This window comes from Mesoplodon mirus (genome assembly GCF_964341445.2).
Source record: "Mesoplodon mirus genome assembly, chromosome: 12".
NCBI classification, from domain to species: domain Eukaryota; kingdom Metazoa; phylum Chordata; class Mammalia; order Artiodactyla; family Ziphiidae; genus Mesoplodon; species Mesoplodon mirus.
The window spans coordinates 96,547,979-96,568,056 of NC_138988.1; the positions used below are offsets into that span (position 1 = coordinate 96,547,979).

The 20,078-nt window shown below is 47.7% G+C and overlaps 1 protein-coding gene across 3 annotated transcripts in view; it reads right to left on the reverse strand.

Annotated features, from left to right (window-relative positions):
• Nucleotides 1-20,078, reverse strand: part of PHACTR1 (phosphatase and actin regulator 1) — a 248,428-nt gene that overhangs the window by 68,208 nt on the left and 160,142 nt on the right. For 2 of the 3 annotated variants that reach the window (XM_082637352.1, XM_082637351.1), the window contains exons 4-5: nucleotides 19,571-19,738; nucleotides 511-832 (exon numbers count right to left, since the gene is read on the reverse strand). In XM_082637352.1, coding sequence (XP_082493478.1) covers nucleotides 511-832; nucleotides 19,571-19,738 — 490 coding nt within the window. Of the gene's footprint in view, nucleotides 1-510; nucleotides 833-17,255; nucleotides 17,463-19,570; nucleotides 19,739-20,078 lie in introns of all 3 variants that reach the window. The other variant, XM_082637350.1, reaches the window with a different exon arrangement.

The following is a 20,078-nucleotide window of genomic DNA, read 5'->3' on the forward strand; positions in this document are numbered from 1 at the left end:
ACCACCGCCCTGCCAGCCCTCATCTCTTCTTATTCTACATTCACATTGTTTTTTACATCATAAAAGTAATATACACAAAGTAAAAAATTAAGCAGTACAGAAAGATACAAAACATAAAAATAAAAGATTTTCTCCCCGTCTCCCTGCCCTAGGTGATACCACATTAACGATGATGTGTACCTGCTTCCAAAACACGTTAAGGTCTACAGAAGCACAGTATGTACGATCTGTCTAACCCCCCACCCACACACGCATACTCATATGTATACATATGCCCTACTTTTTCTTTTTGATAAACGCGACTGTTCTATAGTTTGGCAACTGGCAACAGGTTTTTCTTCCATACTCTCCTTGACATTCAGATTCCGGTCTGAGTTTACCTTCACCCCCGTCCCGAACCCCGCCCCGCCAAGTGGGTGTGAGCCCTTGCTTGCGCTGGCCTTCCCACTCCTTGGTCACGGTCGGGTCGCCAAGCCCTCCTCTCCTGCCCTCACCCCTTCCCTCCGTTACCTTTCCAGCCTCTGCATGGTCATGGCCAGCGTTTTGTTCAGCTCATCTATCATCCTGCAGCCCGAGGGGTGCATGGGGAGGGTGCCGGTGGTGGCAGGGAGGTGCTGGCTGAGGCTGCCATACTGTAGCTGGTGCTGAATCTGGGAGGGCAGGACGGTGTGGTGGTGCTGGGCCCCGCCCTGCTGGCCGCTCTTCTGGGCCGCGTAGGACGCCAGGGAGAGGTCTGGGCCCCCCATGGGCATACAGATCATGATTTTCTTTGGAGGTAGCGGAGGCGACAGCTTCACTGGCAGACAAGGCAATTTCACAGGGGCGCCAGGATCTGCAGCAGAAGGAGGGCGAGAGGCAGATGTGAGTTTGGGGGCATCAGAAAAAACGGAGCGCGCCACAGGTGCCCACCCGGGGACCGTGGTCCTGGAGGCGGGCCCCTGAGATGCAGCGCTTCAACCGAAGAACCGGCAGGTGAGCGCGACTCAACAAGCGCCCGCCAGCTCTCACCTCCTGCCCGAAGCACGCTGCCCCCCAGGGCCCGCAGGGACCCAGGTGCCGGCGGTGGCATGTGTCACACAGCTGCCAGGCTGAAGCTCACCAGCAGGAAGGGGGGATGCGCTCTTCTGCCCATGGAAACCCAAGCACCTTCAAAGAGACCTTTGCTAGGACGTGCGCGACGCCGACAACGGCGCCACTGTAATGTGGAAATACCCTCTCGGCTAGCGCTTTCTAACAGGCACGGGGTTAGAAGCCAGCCCTGGGTTCAAGGCCACTAAGAGTGTCTTCCTCCAGAGGTGACTTTAACGCCACCAACCTTAATTCCCTCATGTGGGGATGCTCGTCCCACCGGAGAGGAGGCTTTCTAGGATTCGTGGTCACAGAGACAGCTCAGGTGCCCCGTGCCGGGCCTCGGCGTGAGCACGGTGGCTGGGCTGACCACTCACGTGGCATCCACGGTGGGCTCTTCCCACTGTAGGGAGGCTCCGACAGGCACTCTGGGGGCCTAATGGCACCTGCACCCACCCCACCCCTTGGTTCCGTGACAGTGGCACTGAAACTTCCCAGAGATGCTCCAAATTAAGGGGGGGCTCCAGGTCAGACAGACCAGCCCTCAGGGTGTTTTGGGGATGACCCTGTAGTCCCCTGTCTGGACTTCATATTCCTAAAAGTCACCTAGCCCTGGGGACTGCGGGTCCATGGCTGAGTCCTGTGGGCTGTAGGCCACCTGGGAGAAGCCAGGCCAGAAGGACAGCGGCAGGCGGGGCGTGTGTGTGACCTCACACCCACTATCCATGCCAGGAGCACCGCAGGCTCCTGCCTCTTGGTCTCTGAGGCCTTCGATTTTTTTCCAGCTATCTGCCTGAGTGTGGCTCCGAATGTCAGGTGTCAGAATGACATTCTTCTGGCACACATCTGATCCTGTTGCTCTTCAGTTTGAAACCTACCAATGGCCTGGAAATAAAGCCCAACTTCCTGACACATCATCAAGGCCTCTTTGTGTCCCCACTTTATCTCTATAGAGTCTGTGCTGGTTCCCCCGGCTAGAAATAACCTTGCCTGTTGCACCTGAAAAGCACCTTTTCTCCTGTGACACGTCCTACTTTCCTCCTGTGCGTTTTACTTCCTTGCTGACCCACGCTCAGTCTCCCTCCTCAGCTAAGTCCCTGGCTGGCCTTTGTCCCTCACATGCTCAGAAGGGCTGCTGTGTCTCCACTGGTGGCCTCGAGCCTCCTCACCTCCACAGATTTGCTCTCCTGCTTCACAGAGAAGCCCAAGGAGGGCGCTCCAGGCCCCTCCTTCTCTTTGGATCGGCCTTCTTTTCTCCCCATCACCCCAGGTAACCACCCTCACTCCTGAACTGCTGGGTTCCCCAAACCACCTGATGTTTCAAACCCCAGAGCCTTGGTTACCTGCCCTCAGTTCTCTGGTTTGTCTTCTGGGTCAATCCCTACTCTCCCTTCAAGATTCAGCTCAAACGTTACCTCCACTGAGAACCTTCCTGATGGGTTACATCACTCCCCCTATTCTGCAGCCATGGGACTCACTGTGGGCATGTGGTAGGTCAGTGCCAACAACCATGGTGACGATGATGATGACAGTGATAGATACTGCCAACCCTCCCGCCATGAGCCAGACAGTGTTCTAAGTGCTTTTCTTATCTCACCAGCTTAATCTCCTCAACAAGCCAGTGATGTCACACTATGATCTTCTCACTTTTTACAGATGATAGCCCTGGACTCTGAAGATGCTATACCGTTCTTCCTGTTTACACAGCTTTCTCCTCCCACACAGAGCAAGGACCGTGAATAATTTGTCATGATAGCCTCAGCATCTTGTACAGTGCCCAGCTCACCTAGCTAGAGGCTCAACATGTTTACAGAATGAGCCGAAGCTGTGATGCTCTGCTATGGGATAAATTCACATGTTGTTCAGAAAAAGAAACTCTTAGGAGAATGCATAAAATTGATGGCAATTTTAGGATCATGCAGTTGTAGGTACGTGGACACTGAACTGCTGATCCTACAGCTGAGAGACAGAAAAGCCTAATAATTCCAGGGAGCTGAGAAGACCGCTCCCCTAACGACAAAGTGCGAACCAGTCATAAAACCAAGGGCTCCCTCCCCGACAGCTCATCCCGTTCCTATGAGCCTCCAAGCACAGGACACAAGGTCACCATGTTTAGGACCAAAGCAGGCAGTGCTAATTACAAAGTGGCTGAGATGCAGAAACTCAGCACCCCTGTCTGGGTCCTGTTACTGAAGGGTACGCCCCTGTGGCTCTTGGAAGCCATACCGCAGACCCAGCAAGTACAATGTGTCCTGAAGTGTTAGGGTTTTCATCCAGGGACCCTTAACCCATGACTCCTTCATTTGTGGGTCTGGTTGTCTAAGGCAGCAGGGACTCATGTGCTTGGGCAGAAGAAAGCAGAGCCAGGAGGGCAGCATGGAATTGTCTGCCTAAGAAGGGTCAGTGATACGTTGATGGATTCCACCCATCTCGCTGAGCTATAACTTCCTGCACACGCAGTATTTCTTGCCACTACCACAGCAAAACTTACTTGGCTTCATCACCAGAAAAGTGGACCAAGTGGATGCCAGGAATTCTAACAAAACAGGCAAGGAAGACATGACCAACAGGATCAATTTAGTGGAGGTGGTTCCTTTCATTGTTCTAAGAAAGACATGCCAGGGCCCATGGAGAACCCTTTTTTCTCCTTTCCTACCTGCATCTCTCTTCTGGTTGTTTCACTGCACATGGTCACCAATTAAATAGGGGCAGAGAAGGAAAGTGAATCATGTCAAATAATTTTTGGCTCAGTAGATTTGGTACAAACAGAGGAAATAAAGAAAAAGGTTAAAGTCAAGTGAAACTGTCTACTTTCAGAGAATTAGCTCTGCAGCCCCCATCTTTCTATAACATGTGGATAACTGAGGAGAGCCTGGGCAGCTCAGATTGGCAGTACCTTGGCAAGACCTATTTTTATATTCTTATTACATCTTTTTTTTTTTTTTTTTTGTGGTATGTGGGCCTCTCACTGTTGTGGCCTCTCCTGTTGCTGAGCACAGGCTCCGGACGCGCAGGCTCAGTGGCCATGGCTCACGGGCCCAGCTGCTCCGCAGCATGTGGGATCTTCCCGGACCGGGGCACGAACCCGCATCCCCTGCATCGGCAGGCGGACTCTCAACCACTGCGCCACCAGGGAAGCCCCTTATGACATCTTAATACCAAGTCGTTCCTCGTAACAGATCTGGAAGCAGGATTCGGAACCAGCTGCACGTGATCTGCTATTCTGCATTTCTGGCTCTTTATCTGTCTATCCCTCTCAAACTTCTGTGCTCTCTGCCCCTCTGACCACTACACCAGCCTGGGACCTCAGCTCCTTTGATTGTGTTGACAACTGGGTCCCAGCCCTTTAATCCATCCCCATCCTGTACCAAACGTCTCCCTACAACACAGGTCATGCTTGAAGTCTCCCAACGGCTCCAACAAACACTGCAAGTCCAAGGGCAACACTCCGGGCCATCTCTGTCCCACTCCACCAGGTGTCTCTCACTCTGGTCCATCCTGTTAGGCCAGTTTCCACACAGGGTTTCCCAATAACCACGCTCATCCCTCTTCCCGGCCTTATCTGCTACTCCCTGATGGTAAAAATTGCACTCACCCTTCAAAGCAAAACTGAAGACCATATTCCACATAAACTCCAGCAGGAGAGGCAAATTCCTGGGCCTCACTTTCAAAGATTCAGATGCAGCAGGTTTACAATGAGGCCCAGGGATCTGCTTTGTAAATAAGCCTCCAGATCACTCTGACCTAGGTGGACACCACACTTTAAGAAAGTGCCGCAAGTTATAGGATGGAGAAGCACAACATGATGACCAAAATTTGTCCTACTAGAAATAGAAGATAAACTATAAAATCACATTCATTTAGCTCTGTTAGCACCAGCAAATTGCTTAACCTATTTGACGTTCAGTTTTCCAATCTGTGAAATGGTGATGAATTAACATATCACGCGATTCATGTGAAAATTAAATAAGATAAAGTACGTAAACTGGGCTGCACAGTGCCTGACACTTGGTTCCTCAATAAATAGTAACTATAATTCTCATTGCTATCATTTTCATCATTACTGAACTGCTTCCTCAGGAAGCCCATCTGTCCTCCCCAAGGTTGGTTTAGGAGCTCACCCCTGAGCTCTCACGGCCCCCGATTTCCCTTTACCACAGCATTTCATAGACAGTGGATTTAATCCATCTCACTTTTCTTGACTTGTTGCTAATTTTTATTTGCAGTAGGTGGACCTGATGTGTTAATTAAGTCATACTGGGTGGAGCTGTTTCCTCACCTGTTCACCAGCAGGGCCTAGTGCATAGTAGATGTTCCGTAAACATTTGCTGGTTTTCCTTCTCACCATGTCTTTCGAGCAGCGGGAAAAGGTAGAGCTTAGGGAGCAGTTTCTCCTACACAAAGGGTCTGCTAATCAAAGAAAGTGTGGTTCATGGACTAAAAGCTGTGGCAGAACCTCTTGGGAGGAAATGCAGAGTCTCAGGGCCCAGCCCAGACCTCCTGACTCAGAATCTGCATCACGACAAGGTCCCCAGGGGACTCAGTACACAATCAAGTCGAGAACCATCCTCTAAGAGCCGCCACTTTGTGAAGAGGCTGCTCCCTCCATCGGCAAAATGACAAGTGCCCAGGGCCTCCCGGAGGACAGGCAGCCTGGTGCTTGCTCCCTGAGGGCTGGGCGGGACCTGCCAGAGGCTTCTGCTGCAGGCTGAGGGTACAATGGTCTGGAGAAGTCACCACCAGCTTAGAACTCAGAAGAGCTGGAGTTTAATCTCAGCCCTAAGACCAAGAAGCCCTGTAGCTCCGCCTAAGACATTTATCCTCTCTGACCTTCAGTTTTCCCATCTCTAGAAAGGGAGCACTGCCCACCTGATAGGTCTGTTATGAGAAGTGAACAGATTAACGTCTACACAACCTCCATGTAAGGGGATAAGTGGGCTGAAATACAGCCTGAGGTCTGGCTTTGAGTCACCCAAGAAGAAGGGGCCGCTTTGTGTAATTCATTTCGCCAAAGGGCACCTTTTCATAAGTTTATAAAATCCCCAAACAAGTTAGCAGAGGGCCTGAGTATAAAATACCCACAGTAGGTGGTGGTGTGATGAAATGGGAGATTGAGATGGACATGTATACACCGATGTGTATTAAATGGATGACTAATAAGAACCTGCTGTATAAAAAACATAAATAAAATTCAAAAATTAAAAAAAAAACCCCAAACCCCAGTAGAGTCCTTGATATGTAACAGGAGTTCAACAAATGTAGTGTTAATTCATTGTGAAATAATAATAATATGATATATTCCGGGCTTCTCCCACAGGTCATTGTGAGGGTCAGACAAGATAATGTGGACATGCTTTGTAAATTGCAAAGTGTGACATACATCTGCAGCGGTACAAATAGGACTCTTGCTGTCCCTGTGAGAGTCTACCTCACCTGATGCTTCCCAGCCTGGGAGGGAGGGAGAGAAGCCGAGAAATCAACAGAGTGTGTGGCGGTTCCATTGTAAGTAAGTGGGTGAAAAAACCTGGTGAAAGTGAATCAAGTAGCAGAGCAAAGAGGCTTCCGAGGGACCATCCTAGAAGTCTTCCATGTTTGCAACATGGCACTGAGGAAAGGGAAAAAGGCAAGGCTGTCCAGGTTTCAGCGTACCATTCCGATGCACACAGTCCTGCATCAGTACTGAGCTGGCGGAGAAGGATGCAGAACCAGGAGTCAGAAAACCTGGATTCTCTGGGATGCATTAGCTAAGAAATTTAGCTGAGCTTCTTGGGACCCAGGTACTTTTACCTCTAAAAATCCACGGATTAAAAATGCCTTGTTGGGGCCTCCCTGGTGGCGCAGTGGTTGAGAGTCCGCCTGCCGATGCAGGGGATACGGGTTCGTGCCCCGGTCTGGGAGGATCCCATATGCCGCGGAGCGGCTGGGCCCGTGAGCCATGGCCGCTGGGCCTGCGCGTCCGGAGTCTGTGCTCCGCAGCGGGGGAGGCCACAACAGTGAGAGGCCCGCATACCGCAAAAAAAAAAAAAAAGCCTTGTTGGGGCTTCCCTGGTGGCGCAGTGGTTGAGAGTCCGCCTGCCGATGCAGGGGACACGAGTTGGTGCCCCGGTCCGGGAAGATCCCACATGCCGCAGAGTGGCTGGGCCCGTGAGCCATGGCCGCTGAGCCTGTGCATCCGGAGCCTGTGCTCCGCAATGGGAGAGGCCACAGCAGTGAGAGGCCCGTGTACCGCAGAAAGAAAGAAAAAAAAAGCCTTCTTTACCTTGATAGCACCTCCCTGGATACAATACTTTGCCTCTCTCTGATGCACAACATTTACGGATTATGGGAGGACACACACTACCTCTTGCATCTATAACGATAGTGGCTGCTCCTGCTGGGGCACACGCAAAGCTCTCTGCTTGCTGACTTCGAAATGGATGAGTCTTTGGCAGCCAAAGCTCTCTGCTTGCTGACTTAGAAATGGATGAGTCGTTGGCAGCCAGACTGATCGAGGTGCAGTATATTCATAAAACTGTCTCTGCTGATGGAGTGGAAAGAGCAAAACCAACCAGTGCCAGAGAACAAGAAAAATAAACCCCAACTACGTCAGAGCCAGAAAAGCCAAGGGGGCTCTATTTCCAAACCTGACACACCTCTGGCTTAGGACTCCACACAAGAAAGTGAAAACCCCCGATTACTTCTGTAGTTGAGACTGGTGCCAGAGGACTGTAGTCTATACACTGAATGAGTCTGGGCTAAATGAATACACCCCTAGCCCCTCTCCTGACTTTTTAAGTTAACAACAGCTGTAGAAGCTGGAGAAGATTTATAACTTTATAATAGACGATTCAGATACACTTGCCAATGATAGTAGCACTTAACGTCTCAATGAACAAAAGTGTTGTAAGAATTTCTCAGTCATTTGTCACCTGGTTCTAGTGGGTTAGAATCTCTGATCTCCTTTCATAGATACAGGCATCCATCCAAGGACATGAAGAGTCTGTAAGAAGTGTACTTAGAACTTAAATAAGAGTCCAGTACCATGAAACCACAGAATCAGATTCCCCTGGCTATAAGAAAGGTGCTTATAGGAGCCCCACCGATCACTTTGGGCCATCCTGGGGATTTTAAGGTAGTCTGGCCTTTTTTTTTTTTTGGCCAGATACCTGGAAAGGCAAAAATGTGTTGACTGACCAGCCCAGCGCACGGAAACCTCAGCAAGCACCTGACGTTGTGGGGATTGTGTCCTGAGACCTTCCAGAATCCTAAAATGAGGGCCATGATCATATACACATCACCAGCACCTGACTGTTTCAGAGCCACTTTCCACAAAGACTCATTTTTGTTTTTAAATGGACCCTTCCCAAGGCCACCTGGGGAGATGACAGCAAGTAGGGAAGTGAGTGCCTCCCTGAGATGGTGACACGGGGCAGTGGAGGCGTGGCTCACCAGCTAACTGGGTCACTTGGGCATGTCAGCTCTGCCACAACTACATTCGATTTTGTAAAAGTCAAACGACACCTTATTCCTTGTCGGGAAACTGCTTTCAAAGAGTCAAAACTGCAGATGGCCCTATAATCCCAAGAACAAACACCTGCTCATAAGATCAGTATTTTGTTAGAAATTGTAAGTCATTGATCAAAACACATTCTATCGTTTATTTTTGCAGCAATGCAGACTAGTGCTAGTGCTCCCAGGGAGACCAGGCAAGGAGACGGCCAGGCAATTGATAACTGGGTGGTTGAACCCGAGCCTTCCACGAGACAGGTGTAAAGGCAGGCAAGAAGGTCCAGAATGGGCAACGGAAAGGAGCCTGGATTGGACGGTGCCCACCAGGGAGCACTGCTATCTTGAGCATCCAGGCAAAAGCTGAGAGCGAGTCAAATCAAAATCACAAAGTCAAGGAGGCAAACACACACATGCTCACCTGGTCTCAGAACACGGGAACCAGGGGATCTATCTGTGAAGTTTTAAGCAATAAATTTAGATCACATACAATGAAATACTACTTAGAGCATATCCCGATTAAGAGGTAGTACATTCATGGTGAAGGTATCAAGAAGTTCAAGCTAGATCCATAAATCTTTTTTTTTAAAGTCTTAATTTATTTTTTATTTATTTTTGGCTGCATTGAGTCTTCATTGTGGCGAGGGGGGGCTACTCTTCCTTGCGATGCGTGGGCTTCTCATTGCGGTGGCTTCTCTTGTTGTGAAGCACGGGCTCTAGGCGCATGGGCTTCAGTAGTTGCAGCACTCGGGCTCAGTAGTTGCAGCATGTGGGCCCTAGAGAGGATTCTTTTCTTTTCTTTTTAAAAAATGTTTTATGTTATTTTATTTTATTTTTTTTGGCTGCGTCGGGTCTTCGTTGCAGTGCGCGGGCTTCTCTCTAGTTGTGGTGTGCGGATTTTTCTCTTCTCTAGTTGTGGTGTGTGGGCTCCAGAGCATGTGGGCTCTCTAGTTGTGGCGCACAGGCTTCTCTCTAGTTGTGGCATGCAGGCTTTTCTCTTCTCTAGTTGTGGCACATGGGCTCCAGAGCACCTGGACTCTGTAGTTGGTGGCACACGGGCTCTAGTTGAGGCACACAAGCTCAGTAGTTGTGGTGCGCAGGCTTAGTTGCCCCACGGCATGTGGGATCTTAGTTCCCCGGCCATGAATCCAACCCACGTCCCCTGCACTGGAAGGCGGATTCTTCACCACTGGACCACCAGGGAAGTCCCTAGAGTGGATTCTTAACCACTGTACCACCAGGGAAGTCCCTAGATCCATAAATCTTATGAAGGCAAATGAGGACAGCTACAGTTCATCTCTAACCCTACATCCATCTGATGCACGATATTTATTCACTGTCAGAGGACACACTCAGATTTCTTGCATTTATACTGATGGTGGTAGCTGGTCTAACCATCTGCAGGGTATCCCCATATCCCCGTGAAATTCCGAGTGTACTCACTGACACCTGAGGCTGGACCACAAGTTTGCCCGATGGATGACTGTCGTGCTCTAACTGCTACCCTTAAGGGAAGTTGCTTTTCTACCTAGGTTATCATGTTTCCTTCAGACACCACAGAAGCCACGAGAATCAGATTTCATTTTCAGCAGCATTCAGAGCCAGAGAACAATGTGCACAGCTTCTCCTAAAGAAGCAAGTGTCCTGCTATGAACTCATGGGCAAATGATCATCCAGCTCCTCCTTCAATGCCTCTGCAGTGGGGCTCTATGCCTCTCATGGCCTCCTGTTCTGCTGCTGAACAGCACTAGCTAAGGACACAGCAGGGAACAAGGCAGACTAAATCCCCACCCCCGGGGAAACTGACCCCTGGGACACTGAAACAATGTCCAAGAGGAAGAGCCAAGGGCAGCCGCTTGGTGCCCTCTGCAATTTCAGGTTGACGCTGGGCAGCCCCAGTTACATTCAGCCATCCAGTTGTAAGTCCATCCAACAGCAGTAGCATCCATCTTATCCAAACATCAAAGAGACAGGCTTGGTTGAAATCAAGCAAATGCTGCTAAAAGTCCACAAAAGATGCCCTCTTCCTCCTCCAAAGTTAAATCCCTCGTTGTGGCTTTCAAGGTTCTCCACAGTTAACCCTCAACCCACTGCTGGCCTGATCTTTCTTGACTTCCCTACAGGAATCCCACATCCCTGCCAAGCTGCGCTGTCTGCTACGTCTTGAACATGCTATGCCTTGCATGCATGCGCCTCTGTGAACCCTGCTTCCCATTTCCTGGCAAGTTCCTCACCCATCCCTACTAATTTTGCTTATCTTTATGGCCTGTCTTAAACATACATCCTCCTCTGTGGTGCTTTTCCGGATTCCTCCCAAAGGATTTGATCTCTTACTATTTGAATTTCTTTAGAACCATGTTTATACATCTTCACATTAAACGTTTTCTGTAGCTTACAACCATCTACAACTCTGATAAGAAAACACTTTTTGTAAATTACATCAGGGCTGGGAGAGCACTTTGCTCATAGTGCAAAAAACACACAAAATGTAAGTGCCAGTCGGCCTTACGAAGGGAGGAAATCCTGTCACACGCCACAACATGCACGAACCTTAAGGACACTAGGCTGAGTGAAAAAAGCCAGCCACAAAAAGACAAATACTGTATGATTCCATTTGTATGAGGTACCCAGAGCAGTCAAATTCATAGAATCAAGGAGTAAAATGGAGGTTCCCAGGGGCCAAGGGGAGATGAAAGAGAAAGGGGTGTTTTTAATAGGCAGAATTTCAATTTTGCAAGATGAAAAAGTTCTGGAAATCTGTTGCACAATGTGATTATACATAACATTACTGGCTGTATATTTAAAAATGGTTAAGGTGGTAAATTTTATATTATGTGTTTTCACCGCAAAAAGAAAAGTGCCAAGTGAATTAAATCTCCAACCTAACAGAGCTCCAAAAAAAGAAAGGTATTTTGTTGTAATCTTTGCCTTGATCATAGATGTCAGAGCAGAAAGCATCCTTTTAATCATGTTTTAATCCATAGATAGTCCTTCGATGCACTAAGAAAAGAATTTCTGCATTTTGAGAAAAGAAAATCAAGACCGGAATACTATGGAGAAATGGGTATAAAGAGTAAATTCAGACAAATTTCCCATTCCTTCAAAATATCAGTTATCAAGAGATTGTGAACCTTAAGCCTCTTTATGAGGCCTCTGGGTTATGATTCATTTTTTCCATTTAAAAGAACAGATGAGGTCCAGGGTCTCAATGGTCTAGTCATCAGTTTTCTTGCACTTTCTGAGGAGAATACCAGAAGGGAAGGCAAGGAATGAGACAAAAGTAGTTAGATGATTTTGGAGGGTTGGAGAGGAAGCTGAAAGAGGAGAACAAGGAGGGTGGGGTGGGATATACTGGGGAGAAATGGGGACAGAGAAACCTAATGAAATTACAGATCAGAATGTGGGTATAGAACAGCCCACTGTAGACACTGTCCTCAAAACTAGAGAGACAGGGTTTCCCTGGTGGCGCAGTGGTTGAGAGTCCGCCTGCCGATGCAGGGGACACGGGTTCGTGCCCTGGTCCAGGAGGATCCCGCATGCCGCGGAGCGGCTGGGCCCATGAGCCATGGCCGCTGAGCCCGCGCATCCAGAGCCTGTGCTCCGCAACGGGAGAGGCCACAACAGTGAAAGGCCCGCGTACAGCAAACAAACAAACAAACAAACAAAAACTAGAGAGACAGCTCTAAATAGAAATACTGGTTTTACCTTGACAAGCTCTGCATAGAGGATTCTCATTAGACACGTGCTGGGGCTGAAAAAACACCATGGGGCATGGCTGCTGTCTGGCAGGGAAATTTGCAGTTGCAAATACTTCGTAACATTGAAACTAGCAATCAACCAGTTCTAATACAGTAAGCTTCCCTGTATTTCAGGTTCTAAAGACAGTGCAACTATACCCTGGGCCCGTCCACAATAGCAGAAGGACTTGTTTCTAAGGATCAGCGAGTTCCCTTTCTTTGCTGAGCTGTTGGTTTCTAACTGTGGTCAAGTGCTTCCCATGTGATCGGCCCCATTCTTGATTCTTAGACTGTCTCTTTCTAGCATGTTCTTTGAAACTCTTTATGATCGAGTGCCTTAAGAACATTACTTATTTTCGAAAGACTGGACAATTTTTTTTATCTTTGAGTTATACAAACAAAGCAGATTTTCTAATTTCTTAAACAGATTAAACACCAAAGAGAAAATAGAAAAGCAAACCAAAACAAAAAATAAATAAACAAAACCCAAAGAAAACTAATGATTCCATTGTTACGAATTTAAGGATAGGTATCTTAGTAGAGATGTTAGAGCATCTCACAACGGAGATCTCTTAGATCTCTTAGTAGAGATTCCATTGTTATGAATTTTAAGAATAGGTATCTTAATAGAGATGTTAGAGCATCTCACAACGGAGATCTCTTAGTAGAGATTCCGTTGTTACGAATTTTAAGAATAGGTATCTTAGCAGAGATGGTATAAACTAATGGCTAAGAGGAGGGCTCTGGGGTAAAACAAAATGGGTAGAGTCTGTCTCTGGACTTACTAGCTACGTCACCATGACCGAGTAATTTAACTTCTCTGAATTTCATTTTCCTCCTCTATGAAAAGGAAGGAATAAAGAAAATAGTATCTACCTCATAGGACTAAATGGTACATTGTAAATTTCTCCAAAAATGGCAGCTGCCATTATTACCCAAGTGTGACTGTCAGACTGTGAAGCTCAGCTATCACAGAAGTTGATTATCCTTCATTCCAATGGCACTTGTGGGGTACCTAATCACAGGTACCTTATGCACAAGGACTGGATGATTCACACAATGTTTAACATTTGACTCCTGGAGCCAGGATGGCTGGAGAGGTGACTGATGGAGACTTAGAAAAGTAGGAGACAGTATTCTTTGCTTCCGCTACCCTTTTCCTCTGGGGTCAGCCATTATTCCAAGAAGGATGCGTTTTGAGAATCATTATCTCAGATCATATTCGTTATGTAACCAGCTCTGCTGGGCACTGTCCTTCCAGAATGGAAGGGAAGCTGACACCCAACAACTCCTGACCCTGGGATACAGGCCGCTGTGCATACTGATGTTGGAGATAAGAAGGATGAAGATGACAAGAGAAGAGGAGTTTGGGAGAGCAAGAGGGCTTCCCTCTATCCGGCTAAAGAACAGAGAAAACGCATAAGGCAAATAGTCTCCAAGTTCATTATGATTTTCCTAATCAAATGGAAGCAAATGCCAAAGCAGAGATATTTCTGCATATCTTTCCCTGATCGTGCACCCAGAGGTAGCCTCAGCCCAGGCTAACGCTTCCTCCAGTATCTACTGGACCAGTAACCACTGTCACTCTTTACCAGCCCTGCTCGGTGCCTTTCAAGTTGTTGTCTGTTTCCTTTCAAAAATGTCAACAGAACGACGGACACTGAGAACATGCTAAAACTCTCAAGTCTCAAGAGTTCTAGAATTCTCAGTTTATTAATTCCTGCTCACATGGCTCAGGTGCCTCTAATGAGTAAGAGAACAGGGTTAAGGGGGCTGCCTCATGGTGATGCAGATTCATTATGACCGATTGTTGACTTAACAAAAATTAAGTAAGTCTAATGGAGTTTAAACCCCCAAAGGAAAGCACCAGACTTGCAGTCCACACACCCCTGTATCTGTCTTGCCTTCATCATATTTAAGAGGCTACCAGGTACAATATGGTAAGGATTATCAGCTTTTATGTATTTTTATCCCTTTGACCCAAGCTCTATGGAGATGAGATGTACAGATAATAGATAAAATCCCCTCTCTTGGGGAAAGAAAAACGGAAGCTGGAGAGACTGGGCTAATAGAGCAAGAGAGGCCTGCGGATACCAGGCCACCCAAGTTCTGGGCTCATGGCTGAAGGTGACATGTGCGTCTATTAATTGGGTAACTAGATAAATTAGATTTAACTTAATGTTAGTTTAAAAAATGCTGTCAATTCTTCTTTTTTTTTTTTTTGCGGTACGCGGGCCTCTCACTGTTGTGGCCTCTCCTGTTGCGGAGCACAGGCTCCGGATGCACAGGCACAGCGGCCATGGCTCACGGGCCCAGCCGCTCCACGGCATATGGGATCTTCCCGGACTGGGGCATGAACCTGCGTCCCCCACATCGGCAGGCGGACCCTCAACCACTGCGCCACCAGGGAAGCCCCAATTCTTCTTTTAAAATGTCTTGTCTACTGGTCCATTCTCTTCCCACTGCCATCAGTCAGATGCTTTGAGCTTCTATTTCAACAACTGGAGCAGCCTCTTAAAGTGTCTCCCTGCCTCAAGTTGTTTGATTTAATTCAACTAGTGATTTTGGAGAACAAGACACAGGGCAGGCCTCGGCAGCTTCTCCGTCGGGCCTTCAACCTTCCCCTCTTCCTGTTCATTCTATACAGTGACCCAGGAGTATACCTTAAAGTCTAGTTTTCATCATACCACCCACTCCCCAGCTCAAAAACCTCCGAAGGCTCTCCAGTGCCACGGGGATAAAATCTAAATCCTCACATGCCCTACCTGGAGAACGCTCTCTCTCAGTACACCCCAAGACGGACCCTCCACCCCAGCTCAGCCTCCTTGTCACCGGCCCGAAGCATGGCCGCCTCTGAGTCTTTGTGCAGGTCTTCTTTTCTGGAATGTTCTTTCCTCATTCTCTATAAAAGTCCTTCATGCTTTAAGGGTGGGCTCAAGTTTCAGGCTCTCCTAGAACCCTTCTATCAGACTGTGCAGAACTGCAAGTATTACACCCAACAATAGTTATTCTGGCGCTCTATTTTTGCATATTTAAAATATATATTCATATCTGTATATATATATATCATATACATATACACTGAACCCTCATGTATTTGTACCCACTTTGATACCTAGCACAGAATTCCGCCTAGAGTTAGATGTGCTGAATAAATATGTACCATATGCAGGAGTTTGTTTTTCAACACAATCTTTCTCAAGGGAAATCTGGCATCTAAGTCTTAAAAGGTACATAGCCCTTAAAACACACATAATTTATTTCTAGAATTAGAATTAGCGATTCTCATACCAGGAATAAGTGAGGAAAAACTCAGAGATGCTTATAAAAATACATGCACACTGTTGAGATGCTGCGTTTTTTACAATAAGGAAGATGCAAACCTCTTAAGGGGTCCATCATGTAAATCGGGATCCCCGCCACGTAGCTAACAAGGTCATGTTGTGGGATATGTACTAACATGAGAACCAGTTCATAAGTCATCCCTGAGAGCAAAAAGCAGGTGATAAAAGAAAATGTACAGCAGTATTTGATTTTTATTAGATAAATGATAGATGGACAGTGGTTATGTCTTAGAGGGAGGCTTACAAGGGCTTTTTTTCCTTTGTGGTTTTCTATGCATTTAAATTTGGGGGCACTGTTATTAATGTGTCGAACGGTTCCTTTAGAAGGAAATTTGCCCTTTTGAACCACAAACCCTGACTTGGATGGATGTGTACATTGATAGAGGAGCTTGACAAAAACTTATATTTGAATTGTAACCTAATAAAACTCAGTGCCATGTGAGAGACACCCTGCCACCGTGGAAACAACATTCATTGAACTAGGAGTTGGGAAACACAGGGTCTAACTGTGGCTCTACTGCAGAATTCCTGCCAGCCCTGGAAAAGTCACTTATTTTCTTGAACCTCAGGTTTTTAATGATAAAACAGGTGAAATTCTTTCATCCCCATCCCATCTTACAAAAGTATATAGAGATCAATTAGAGATTATTTATAAAAATAGCAAACATATTGTAAAAAAGGCAGTTGATCAGCGTCAGGTGGGATTATTATCAAGGTTGGAGAAACACCCCTCTGAAATCTTGAATCTCTGATTACACCACAACCTTAAATCACAAAGTCATGACCGATTCGTGTGCTAATGTGTGGTGAAGTGCAATTTCACTGAATGCTCAATTTAATAACTGTGGGTGCATTTGTTAAATAACACTTGAATAATGAAAATATAAAATCACTTCAGGTTATTACAAGTTACTGAATATAGTCCCCTGTGCTAATTCTTGTCGTGTATCTATTTTGCATATAGTAGTTTGTATCTGTTAATCCCGATTATAATCTGAAAGAAATATATAACTGAGTCACTTTGCTGTATATCTGAAACTAACACAATATTGTAAATCAACTATACTTCAATTTTAAAAAAGTTATTTTAGGACAACATCCTCAGGTTGCTCTTCTCTAAAGGTATTTCCCACAATACCCTGTCTTTGCTTCCCCCCCACCGCAAAAAGAACAGCAAAGACCTAAATTTTAATAGAAGAAATACGCTGGGCTTCAGATGAATTATTTAAAGACAAAAAATTTAAAGCTTTGGCAAACTCATTATGAAGGGAACAGGCGCTACTCTTTATCTCTGCAAAGATTTTGATGGTGAATCTAATTCACCTACATGGGCAAGTAATCTTTACTTAGCCACATAAATGCCAACGTACATGTTCACAAATGCACACGACTGCAGCCTCTCAGCCTATGACTGGCAGGTGTATATCGCATGCTTCTAGACACGAACACACAAACCCAGGTCACGACGGCATGTACCAAGACACACAGAAACCCCCAAATGTCCCATGGAGCAACCTTGCCAAAGAGGTGCATCGGGCCCCAGAGAAAACGAAAAAGCACAAGAAAGGATCCCTTGAAGGGAAGGCACAGCTGCGGGTCCCCAGAAGACATCTTGACTCACCTGTTAAGTGGCTGGCAATCCTGGCAGTGGGTTTGGGAGGCAGGGCAGGGGGCTGCTTGAGGACAGAGAGCTGCTGCACTGGGGTCTCCGCATGGTCTCCAGGGAAAGCAGCAGGTTTTTTGGGGGGCAGGAGCAGGACGGATTTGGCTGAAGGATCTTGGGGCAGGAGGACTCCAGACTCACTGGCAGAGGGACTCTCTTCAGACACTGAGGGGACAACCACATGACACACAGCGACATTACACAAACGCAGTGCAGGTGCGGCCGGCGGAAGCCGGAGGGGCACACAGGACAGGGTTAGCGACACAGCAGAGCACCGACTGCCCCAGGCTGTCCAAGTGGGGTGTTAAAGAGAGGACGCCAGAAATCCAATAAAGCCATGGTGAGGGTGGGGGAAGCAGGGGGGAGGGAGAGACAGAAAACAGAGAGAGCTGGAGGATGAAGAGCGAGAAGAAAGAAGAGGACACTTCCTCAAAGCATCCAAAGCTTCATCCCTTCAACCTTGCTGTTTATAATGCAAATTCTACGGGTGTTCCAAAATGTGACTCATGGGACCACAGCGACAACCGACAGACGGCAGGTGTAGTGGATCAAGGACCAGGAGCCCCTTCTGAACCAAACCAGCACCAAACGCCGGCATCTTCCTTTGGGCCTGTTTGCCCTTTGCTGGGAAGGAAGAGAGAATGCATTCTGGGGTCTTGTTTTTGCCTGCTGGGTCTCCTTGTGTCCCTGCTCCCCGGGTCTGAGGACAGCCTAGAGGCTGACACTGGGCAGGTGATCCCCACATGTCTGGGGCAGCGGCTGCTCCTCCAGGTTTGGGGCCATCCGAGCTGGGCAGCAGCATCCAGGGGGTGTTCTGCAGTTTTAGGGGCACCTTCCCGCCCCTGCCAGCTCCGATACACCTGGATAAGGTGCAGGATGCTCCACATCAACACCCTTTTCACTTTCCACCTGCCTCTCTCCTGCACTCGCCAGAAGCGTGGTTTTCTGGGTTTGATTCTGCCCATTTCTCATTGCTCTGACCCGGGCCTGCTTCCTCCTCTCCCCCATGGCAGGGCGGGCGGAGGGTGGGGGGACCTGGACCGGCTCCAGTTAAGAGCTGTCACGGGTGGTAACACAGGCTCTCCTACCATGCTGGCAACCCGGCCAATGACAGAATGAGACTCTATGACTTCCCTGGGATGACAGATCTCACTACAGCAATCACATCCATCTGATCCCAATGTCACAGGGAAGGCTAGGAAGAAGTCTCAATTTACGGCTTTAGTTGGAACGATCTCCCCAGCTTGGGGAGGGGGAGGGAAATGCAACTCAGATGCATATCTGCCCCCCCACCCCATCACGGCTACAGGAAGAAAGCCTCCCCTGCTCTCTTTCTTCTCCCCACTGTGGGTAGCAGTGTTTCCGGCAGTCAAAGCCCTATACACAATCCTCAGGAGAACCAGGTTCTCCCCTGTCTCAGGGGACGCTATTATCATCAGTGCTGGACACACCGATGGAGCAGTGACTCGCTGGGTCCCAAAGTGAAGCATGGCGCTGACTCGGAAACACCATCCGGCTCGCCTCCCGTCTGAGTTCCATGACACAGACTTTGCACACGGTGTGGGGGAAGGCCGTGGCCTCTCCAGCCAGACTCCAGATATTCCCAGAGGCCCCATCCCCCAGGCTTGTCTCCTGACAGCAAGGACCTCTCCTTACTGGCTGTCGGGAGGGTGCCATCTTCTGGCTAATGAGGACCACTCTGCAAGCCTTGCGAGGGGGTGAGTATTGGCCACTCAGAGGACTTTGGACCAAAGAGGGAGTGACAGACAGCATCAAAATTATCTGTCAGCAGGACACTGGTAAACTGTAGACAACTAACACATTAATTGATTTTATATAGTAAATTGGTACAATTTACTAAATTGATATAACTATTAACTGGTATATTGGGATTAGAATTCAAAGGCATACCAGGGCCTTGTGACCAGGTGGACTTAGACAGGTACCCTACAGAAGCACAGGACTCTTTAGCTTTACCTTCACAGAAATGAGGGTTAGAAAACAGACATTTTAAATCATCAGTATTACAAAACAAGACATACCTTCTTTAAAGAGATTCAGATTATAAAAATGTTTTTAAAGACTGTAGAAAAACAAATGGACACATCCTCCATATTTTTACACTCAGCATGTACTAACTGGTCACTTTCATCTCCATTTCCAGGAGATCCTTACGTTCAGTGTGGTTCAAAATAGAAGCCAAAGCCCAGCCAGGCTGAAGGCCCCTAACACCGCATGCTGGGGACCAGTTCCATGTCTACCAGGGGCATTACCTGTCCCATCCATGATGTCGGAAGGCTGGAGCACCTCGTACGAGCAGGGATCCCTGGGCATCGGGACTGGCTCCATCTCGGACAGGGCGGGCAGAGATAGCTGGCTGGAGCTCAGGGACTGTCCGTTTTCCAGGGAGTCATCTTCATTCGATATGGAGAGCTCCCCATCTGTCAGAGCGAGGAGATCGCAGAGTTAGACCACGCCTGCCTTCCAGGCATGGGTGACACTTACAGCCTGCTACCTGAGTCTAGATGCTTTTGAACAATCTGTATCAAGGCCAGTATGGAAAGTCTACACTTGTTCTTTTGCTTTCAAGGCATCTAACCACCAGGGCGACAATTTCCAGTTATCTTCAGCAATACGCCTGTTTTCTCTCCATTCTTCTAATTATCGACAGATGAATGGATAAAGAAGATATGGTACACATATACCATGCAATATGACTCAAGCATAAAAAAGAATGAAATAATGCCATTTGCAGCAACATGGATGGACCTAGAGATTATC